The 10,000-nt window shown below is 45.9% G+C and overlaps 2 protein-coding genes across 3 annotated transcripts in view; one reads left to right on the top strand and one right to left on the bottom strand.

The window, feature by feature from the left end:
- Positions 1–3,062, top strand: part of ppargc1b (peroxisome proliferator-activated receptor gamma, coactivator 1 beta) — a 61,191-nt gene extending 58,129 nt beyond the window's left edge. For both annotated transcript variants that reach the window (XM_062548851.1, XM_062548852.1), the window contains exon 12: positions 1–3,062. This exon is cut by the window's left edge and continues 2,452 nt beyond it. The gene's annotated coding sequence lies outside the window, so the exon portion shown is untranslated.
- A 2,148-nt stretch (positions 3,063–5,210) lies between these two features.
- Positions 5,211–10,000, bottom strand: part of pde6a (phosphodiesterase 6A, cGMP-specific, rod, alpha) — an 18,290-nt gene continuing 13,500 nt past the window's right edge. Inside the window, exons 16-22 of the mRNA XM_062549413.1 lie at positions 9,391–9,491; positions 9,032–9,139; positions 8,522–8,585; positions 7,710–7,784; positions 6,609–6,692; positions 6,144–6,300; positions 5,211–5,266 (exon numbers count right to left, since the gene is read on the bottom strand). Coding sequence (XP_062405397.1) covers positions 5,217–5,266; positions 6,144–6,300; positions 6,609–6,692; positions 7,710–7,784; positions 8,522–8,585; positions 9,032–9,139; positions 9,391–9,491 — 639 coding nt within the window. The 3' untranslated portion in view covers positions 5,211–5,216. The remainder of the gene's footprint in view (positions 5,267–6,143; positions 6,301–6,608; positions 6,693–7,709; positions 7,785–8,521; positions 8,586–9,031; positions 9,140–9,390; positions 9,492–10,000) is intronic.

Here is a 10,000-nt window from a genome sequence, read left to right on the forward strand (position 1 = left end):
TCTTTCCTCCTTCAAGATAAAGTAATAATCCCTTCCCTCACCCCCCTTTGTCCGTCGCCCTCTTCAGCCACACAAGCAATCTGAATGTTTACATCTCTGAATTCCCTGTTTGAGCTGACCAGAGCACACACGTTGAGCACAGACGCCTTATGCAGTGGTACCGTTGCCCCGACCCCCGCCCCCCCCCCCCCGCCCAGTTGGGACGTGCCTTTTTTGGGCCTGCCCGCCGGGCTTCGTCTGTGGTGACGGCGGCTAAATATCTAGCGCATCCCTCACAGACTCGCAAAATTCCGTTCTACTGGTCCGGTCCGGTCCGGTGGTCACCGGTGGCAACCCGGACCCCAAACTGCGCCGCGACGGTGGCTTTGTGCTTGTTATATACACTAACTATACGAGTTATAACAGTGTGCTGGTTTACATACTACAGATTGGATATAGGATATGTATTTAGCACCGTGTTCAGCTAGAGGGGGGAAAAAAACATTGGATGTGTGTAGTGGAGCAATATGGAAGACTGTGTGTGTGTGTGTGTGTGTGTGTATGGGTGCGCGTGTGAGTATGCTTGTGTGACGCACGTAGTCTGTTGTGTTTGTGTGTGTGTGTTTTATGAAGGACGCAGTACAGGAACAGTAGGAGTCGCAGAAGGGAAACTGATGTGCATATAAACGTCAGGACTGACACACTGGTGTAAAAAATAATCCCTTTAGAAAAAAAGTTATTTTTTTGTTTCCCTTTCTTCCTTTTTTTGACTCTAACGTTTTTAACCTTTTTTATGCAATTAAGATGCAATACATGATGTATTTTGTCTGAAAGACTAATGGGTTTTATTTGAGATGTTCTTTTAATATTATGGGGCAGATGTTGAAGAGATCCTGTACTGTAAAGTTCTGTAACTTGAAGACTGCTATAGACAAAAAAAAATACCCTTAACAAGTAATATAACCAAAACACTTGGGCAACAACCCTGTCATAGGATCCACAACACAAAAGACAAAAGAGGAAAAAAAAGGTATAGGCCCTTAACTAGCCTAGAAATCTAGACGCCCCTAGTGGCAGAAAATGTGGGTCTGGCTGGTCAGGCGAGCCCTTGACATGAAAAAAGATAAATACACACACATACTGAATACTCAATTAATAATCCTGGATATTTGTTGTTTCTTTTTTTGGGGAAAACTCTGTATAATATTGCCACATGTGGATGGTACTTATGTCAGTTATACACAATGGAATGTCTGTGCACAGTCATATATATATTATGAACATGGGTGCCCCTAGTGGCTGGAGGACTGATGCAGGGGTCTACTGGGTGGAAATAGACAGAGCAGGGCTGCAGTCATAGTCACATGTGCGTACACTCACATACATACACACACACACACACACTCACGGATGCGCGCACACACACACACACACACACACACACACACAGACATAATGTGCTGACTGCTGAATAAGGATGGCCAGGTTTTTAGTGTGTGAGCCTTAAAGACAATAGGGGGAAGACAAAGCTATCTACAGCTTTATCAATATAGTTAAATCTCCTTTTAATCAAAAATGGAAAAAAAATCTAATGTGTTTTTCTTAATTACTGAAGTAATTAACTTTTCAATACAGCCATATTCTAAAGGTATATACATATATATATAAATATATATATATTTGTGTGTTTGTGTAGATAAATATAGAAGATATAATTTCTTATAGAAAGTGTTAATGTTGACCATTCTGTTCAGTGTTTTTTTCCAAAACATTTCAGTAAATGCTGTCAAATCTTTGGTGTGTAGACGATCCAAAATGAGAAGTAATAATTATTTGAGTGTAGACTTCCAAAGGGAACCCTCTATGAACGCAATACATCTTCCCACTCTTTTATTTTTTAAAGACGGCCTGACGTTTTTCAGCAGAAGATGACCAAAAAGAATATTTAATGGGTTAGTAAACCACAAATAAATCTCTGGATTTATTTTCTACGAATGTCACAATCAAACTGTGTGTCCCGGAGTTGATTGTTATTTTTTGTTTGTTCATCTCTCTCTTTCTATTGTGTGTTTTACTTGTGTTTAGTACAGTGTGAGATCAGAATAATGAGATATATTTCTTTTTATACGTCGTCTACAACCCGGAGAACCATTGCCCCTCTACACCCTCTCAACCCTGTGACCCCCCCACCCCACCCCCACCCCCATGATGATTGCAATATTAGAAAGGTAAAGCCATGTTTGTGTCCACTGATCATATTCTAGTCGGGGTCCTGTTCGGGCACATCTGCTTGTACCTGCTTCCCCCTCCCCTTCACTCACAAGTTATTTTTTATGAGGCACCACCAGATCACCATGATTTAATATGATTTGTCTGTTTTGTTTGTGTTATTGTTTTTGTTGACTTTTTGAAATTAAATAGTCTGGATTGAGGCGGGTTGTGTGATCAGAGCGGGTTAGAGAGAGTACGCCTCCTCGTGATTGCAGGTCGTGATTGATCTCGTGGTGGTGAAGACGAATGGAAAAGGGCATACGTTGTTTTTCTGTTTTTTTCCCCGTTTCTGCTCATTTTGCTTTTCTTTTCTCTCCTTCTCCTCGGGATATTTACATCTACTGACTATCACATTGATTTTTTTTTTATTTTTTAACTTAGGTTTTGGTACACAGTGAATACTGCTAGTGAGATTTTATATTTTTACATATATTGGTTTTATTTTGAGTTGGTTCTTTTTTATTTATATGCCACTTAGCTTGGATGTATTTTAATGGTGTTTTTTTTTTTGTTTTGTTTCTTTTCTCAGTACTGTGTGATTTCATATGTTGAGAATGTGCAGACAGAATGCATTTCAGTATTTTTGAATTGTTAAAATCTAGTTTCATAGATACAAATTATCTATATAGTGGAAATTATCTGTTATATTTTAATTCGTGTACATAGTTTTAAAAAAAGAAGAGTGTGTCTTCTTGAAACTGAATACATGTCTCTTCTGAGATTGTTTACATTATTAAAATGTAGAGAGAATCCTCATATACTGTAAAAAGTACATATATCCATCGATTTGCCTCCAAAAATAAAATCCTAATGAACAACTTGCTTGCTGTGGTCCTGTGTACCTGAGCAGTTTACCAAGTGAATGTGAAGAGTGGCAAGGCCTTGAGTAGAGTGGGGGGGGGGGGGGCGGGGGGCGGCACTGCCATGTCTACCTGCCCAGTCTCACATGACAGTGGGTAGCAGGAGTGTCCTTGGCAGCCTCTGGGAATATTCCGTAATATAGTAAGCCTTTCCATCCCTGGAATCCTGCGTTTCCCTGTTGTGAAATATTCCCTGGAATTAACACAGCATGAAGCTAAAAGGAAGGCTTATCCCCCCACTCCCCCACCCCCCCCCCTTTTTTTTTTACAGCGTTCAGCAGATTGCAGCAGTTCCGTTCCTCCAGCGCTGGACGCTGCATCCCTCCGCCCCTCCCCTCCTGTCCTCCTTTATCAAACACGTTGTGCAGACATGGGACATGATGTCAGAGAAGATTTTGATTGGCCGTAGTAGCAGCCAGCCAGCCAATGGTCATTAGTCTTCCTCTCTGTGTGAGCAGCAGTGCCAATGATGCCCGGGCTCGGGAGTTTGATCGTCGGTGCCCTAGATAGCCGCTCTTGCGGTGATGTAAAGACGGAGAGACTGGATGGAGGAAGACTGTGTGTGTGTGTGTGTGTGTGGAGTTGGGTTGTGCAGTGATTAAGACATGTCTGCTGGTTAATCGTGTCTCCTAAGGAGCCAGTGGCTATGTCACACTCCACTAGGCTGGGGTTCAGCTGTCAGAGCACTCATCCTTAACCGTGTCTCTTTGAGCCTACAGGGCTATGTGTGTGTGTGTGTGTGTGTGTGTGTGTGTGTGAGCGGTACAATGAGCCCCTACCTTTCTTCCCTTTACTCCCAAAGAGTGTGTGATTTGTTAGCTACTGCGATCATAAGCCTCCCTCCCTCCTGTGTGTGTGTGTATATGTGTATGTAGAGCATGATCGATGCAGCAATTGCTCTGATGACATCACTGTTGTGACGTCACTGTTGAAACGTCACGGCAGTCTCGAGGATGCTGACGCCGAGACCCTGAACTGCGTAAGCAGCTCTGTGACGCAGGGCTGCCAACCTACCCCTCGCCCCTCTGCTCTCAGCCAATCAGATCGGCTTCCTCTCCGATTATAACACCGACACATACACCACCCCTCCCCCGCTTGCATTCGGCTCAGTTTTGTAAGAGGTTATATAGGCCCCCCTGGGGAGAGTGAAACGGCAACACACACGCGCGGATACACACATACACACACACACACACTTATACACACGCTGTCATGTGAGCTATTTAGAGGAGAAATGTTCCCATGCTCCGAGCGTTCCATAATAAAGGGACACCTTGACACATGTAACAACTAGAATATATCTCTTATTGCTTTATTTCCTCTGTGTGTATGTGTGTGTGCACACTCGCTTACAAAGCTCACTGTATACACAGCACACTGTGGTCTGATCATACATCTGATAACCATTTTGTCCAAATCCACTCTACAAATCCCCTGTGCTGAATAGATGTTTTCTGTATAGCACTTCACACATGTCAGTCTTAATGACAGGAACTGAGAAGGCGGCAGACTGCGCTACAGACGCGGCGTGAGAGGGAAGCAGTGGTTCTGACTCGATACATAACGCTGCAGAGCTCCAGACGCGAGCTCTCTGTATTAAAGGATCCCAATTAAAGCCCTCTCTCTCTAATTCCCTTTTCGGAGAAGCGCAGGGGATGTAAACACAACAACACAAGCCCTGTGATCCACAGGTCCTTGACTGCCCCTAGTGGCGACTGCGCAGACTTGCGGGCGGGCTGCTGTTGCAGCTCACGTAACACGTCTCTCAGGAGCCGCTCTCAGCCCCGGGGCAACTGGCTGGTCGCCTCGCCACACACAGCTGCTTGCTGTCTGCCTGGCTACATCTGTCTGTGTGTCTGTCTTTCTCTCTGTAGGCGTGTGTCTACACACTCCTGATATACCATGACGTATGATCAGCCATGGATGTAAGTAGACAATAAACATTAGAGAACAACAAATGATTTTGCGATAAATAGATAGATAGATAGATAGATAGATAAATAAATAAACAGGTAAATAGATAGATAAAGTTGTCTGGATGGTCCTGTGACTGGGTGGGTGGGGTGGGGGGTCCTGCTGGCAGAAGACAGGACAGGTGATGTAGGTTTAGCTGATGCGGCAGGTCTTGGACTCGGCTGGGGGGGCCTGGGAAGCAGCTGCACACGAGGAGAGGAGAGAGTGAGTGAAGTACATTGGAAGTTTTGAAGACAGTTGATTACAAGAGCAAATCACACACTAACTTCCTGACATACTGAGGCAGATGTTATAGACTTACTGTTTAGGGGTGTGTTTCCCAAAACCATTTGCTAACCTGTTAGCAACTTAGCTGGTTGGCAAAGAGAAATTGCATTGCAAGCAACAAAGTTGCTAACTTGGCTAGCAACTATGGTTTTGGGAAACGCGCCCCAGGATAGGGCAGATGCAGATGTGGCCCAGGGTGGGGCAGGGGTATCTGAGACACTACAGGAGTGACAGATAGAGACCTTCGTGACTGTAACAGGGAGGCTACACTAGACATCAAACTGAAGCATTCCATGTGTGGAGCGTCAGCTGCAACAATTAGCTTCCATTATAACCACTGGAACTGGCTACACCAGAGGTGATGGCAGTGCATGGACTGTTTAAAAACAAATTTTACACTCCGCAAACGGAATGCTTCAGTCATAGACCCAGTGTAGGCCAGGCCTAAGGGCTACTGCTGCCGGTGTTGGACTCTGCCCAACAATAATCTGATAATCTGTGGCCTCCCTCACCTCTGTACCCCTAATCCCACGGCCCATGGCCCTCAGAACAGACACTCGAGTGACCACTCAAATTGGCCAAATAGCACAGTTCCACACTAGACACAGACTCACAACTTCAGACATGTGTTAGCGCATAGGGCTAACACCCGTGGGTGCTAGCACTGGTCGCTAGCACATCTCTTAACGTTAGCACATCACATCTCTGGTGGTATCTAAGCCCTTGTGTATGATCTGCTGTTGTCTGCATGCTCTGCTGAGCCTCTCACGCTGGCGCCCCCTGCTGTCTCACCTTGCTTGGCGGCGGCGGCCTCCTCCTTGGCTACCTTCTCTGCCTCTATAGCGGCTAGCTTGGCCTCGTGGATCTCCTTCTTAGCGTTCCACTCCTTCCTGTTGTTCAACAGTCGGTCCAGCATGGGTGTGATCTCCGGGTGGAAACGCGAAAACTCCTGAGGAGGAGGAAGAGGAAGAGGAGGAAGATGGGAAAGAGAGAGGAGATGAGAGGGTGAAAAAGGGAAGGTCAAAGGTCAAGTTGGGATACTTGTGCTCAAACAGGTTCAAAGGGTGTAACCATAACCATGGCGATGAACTGAATCACCTCTCCTGAAAGTGCATGAGGTCAGAACGGAGAGAGGTGGTGTGTGTAATGTTTACATGAGTCAGCAGACTGGCCTTAGAGCCTACAGCAGAGGTCATGGCTATGTCTCGTTTGCTAAACCAACAACAACAACAACACAAAAAGAAGCTCTGAACTCACCTTGTAGACAAAAGCGCAGACGAAATCAATGAAACCGCATTGCATCTTGGGTAAGTCTGCTGCCTTGGTCCTGTCCATCATGGGCTGAGAGAGAGACACAGAGAAAGGGAAAAGGAGAGAAAGAAAAGGAGAGAGAGAAGGGGAGGATATCAGGAGATTCACACAATGTCCTTCTGATGTGGGGAGTGCTCAAGGTGAGAATGATGGGAATGGTGGTGCTGCTGCGTCTACTGTGTGTGTGTGTGTGTGTGTGTGTGTGTGTGTGTGTGTGTGTGTGTGTGTGTGTGTGTGTGTGTGTGTGTGTGTGTGTTTGTGAAGGCTGATGAAGAAACTGATTCAGTGTCTCTCATCATGGCCGTAGTACCAAACACAGCCTGCGGATGCAGCCTTTCTACCAGTCCATGACTAACTTCCCTCCTTTCTCTTTCACTCCTCCACGCTCTCACCCTACCATCCCTCTTGCATATACTCTCTCTTTCTCTCTCTCCCTTTCCAAAGAACTTTACTCATCTCCACTTCCCTCTCGCCCCCCCTCGCCTCTTTATCTCTTCACACCTCCCTCTGACTAACTTTACTTTCTTATCTCTACACTACCCCTCCTTTCTCTGTACTTCTTTCTGAATAACTTTACTCATCTCTCTCTCTCATTCTCTCTCTCACTCCCTATCTGATCTTTTCTTGCTCTCTCTCTCTCTCTATTTCTCCCTCTCTCCCCATTTCTCACTTCAGTGCATTCTTACTGCATTGCTTCTCTACCTTCATCGCCTCCAGTGATTTTTATTGCCCTCTCACATCACTGCTCTTTTATGTGGGCCCTATTCCACTGACTGATTCACATGCATCTCATCTTCTCTCTCTGTCTCTCTTTCTGTCTCTCTCTCTCTGACTCTCTCTCTCTCTTTATTGTATATATACATACATACATATAAATGTTTCTAGTTTCCTTTTTTTCAAATCTAAAGTATGATTAACTTGAATATTTGTGTTGTAAGGGCATTGTGTTAGTGTATGAATGAGCATAATAACACAATTCATCTGTGCGTGCGTGTGTGTGTGTGTGTGTGTGTGCGTGTGTGTGTGTGTGTGTGTGTGCGTTCTTACAATGGGCTGCTGCTCCAGAACAGTCCTCTCCAGGTCTCCCTGCTCCCAGAACTCTGCCGCCACAGACAGCGCCACCTACAGGTCAAGAGATGCACCATCATCAACCTCATTATTAGCATCATTAGCACCCCCGGTCATAATCAGACACCCTCCTCAGCCAGGTCACCAGCTTTTTGCCTTGGAGTGAAAATAACTGCCTTTTAAATATCACAGACTGACGGTGTAGTCATCAGCAAGGATTCTTAACGTGTTTCAGTCAGCATTTTCAACAAAAAATGCCAATTAACAGAGAGTTTGTGTGTATGTATGTGTGTGTGTGTGTGTGTGTGTTTATCTTCATCCTGTGATAAAGCTGAGGCTGCATCAGTATGCCGAGAAGAGAAAGGTCACAGACCCCCCCGAACACACACACACACACACCCAACCCAACTCCCCCCCACACACACTCAGCTCTGTGGAGGTCAGTGCGCCCCCCCCCCCCTCCCTCTGGGGAGTTGGGCACCAGGGTTACAGTGACATGCACTGTGGCGTGTTCTGCTTAGTGCTGATTCAGCTATAAGCCAAAATAGGTGTGTGTGTGTGTGTGTGCGTGCGCGCGCGAGTGTGTGTGTGTGCGTATGTGAGTTTTCTAGTGTGCACACGTGCGCGCATGTGTGTGTGTATGTACGTACGTGTTTGCACGTGCATATGTGACTTTACGTATGTGACTTTACTGTGTGTGCGGGTGCGTGTTTGTGTGCGTACGTACGTACACGTGTGTGTGTGTGTGTGTGTGTGTGTGTGTGTGTGTGTGTGAAGGCGTGAGTGCTTACCTTGCTCTGAACCTCCCAGGGTTTAGCAATGGCTGACAAGTCACACGCCGTCATCATCATGGCCCTGTATAGCGACAGAGAGAGCCGTTCACATCTGAACTCTTCTCACAGTTCATCACACACACTGGTCTAGAGTCAGACTGCGGGACACTGGACCATGAACACAACACGTGTGTGTGAGCTTCTAACTAGCCCTATACGAGTGTGTGTGTGTGTGTGTGTGTGTGTGTGTGTGTGTGTTTGTTGTGTGTGTGTGTGTGAGTCAGTGAGCCAGTGTGAGTCAGTGAGCCAGTGTATGTCAGTGTGTGTGTGTGTGTGTGTGTGTGTGTGTGTGTTTTTGTGTGTGTGAGAGAGAGAGAAATTCTGAGTTCTGAAATGTTTCCATTTCAGAGCCTGTGGTGGAGTAGCCTGGCTAATGTTAGGCAGCAGTGAGTGGTTGGCGCTCTCTGTCAAATTAACGTTTTTGTGAGTGATTTGTAATACGCTATGTGCATGTGCCAAGACACTCACATAACAATCTCCTTCCTGGTTGTCTGGCCCATCATGTACTTGTTCCACTCATTCACATCTTCATAGGTTTTGGACTGATCCACAATCTTCTGGAACATAGCCCTCTTCCTGCAGGTGTGTGTGTGTGTGTGTGTGTGTGTGTGTTGGGGGGATTGGGGGGAAGGGGGAGAAAAAGTCTTGTTACTCATCTCACATCAGACTCTCCTGACAGGGTTATCACCTGTCTGCCACAAATCTGACACACACACATACAGTACAGACACACACACACACACACACACACACACACACACACACACACACACACACACACAGACACACACACACACACGACCACCCGTGCGGTGAGATGAACTCACTTGAAATAGAGGGCAAGGTCAGTAGCAATGATGGCGATGTCCATCAGATGAATGACAAACTCGTGCTGTGTCCGGGTAAGGTTCTGGTAGATATTCAGGCTCTGCGATTTATGACATATGCACAAATCACGTGAGTCTGGCAGTCACATCACACATACGGCACACGGCAGCTACTGTATCTGTGTCTCTGATAAGGGGGATGTATCATGTTTTGCCAGATGGAAAGATTTTGCACGTATTCAAGGGGAGGTATTCATGGAAGATTTATGGAATTCAAAGCTGCTTGATAGTCACACATACTCATCTCCATATTTGATATCTACATCAAACCATTCTATGCTTCACAGAGATTTTTTAGCCACGTCTTTCCCCTGACGGCTGCGTTCAAAGCGGGTCTGGGCGTTGTTGATATTTTATTTCATTTTATATCCTTCTGTATAGATGCAGAGTGCTCGTACTACTGTAATGGCGGAATGGGGGGAATTCTGTGCAGATTGTAGCTGTCTCTGAAATGGTCTGCCTCTGATCTTGCCCTGAGGTGCGTTCTACCTCACCAACATAGGCAAATGTTCCCAAACAACAAACACATTTCTGATGTGGTATGGGTCAC

Source organism: Sardina pilchardus, chromosome 11, assembly GCF_963854185.1.
Source record: "Sardina pilchardus chromosome 11, fSarPil1.1, whole genome shotgun sequence".
NCBI classification, from domain to species: domain Eukaryota; kingdom Metazoa; phylum Chordata; class Actinopteri; order Clupeiformes; family Clupeidae; genus Sardina; species Sardina pilchardus.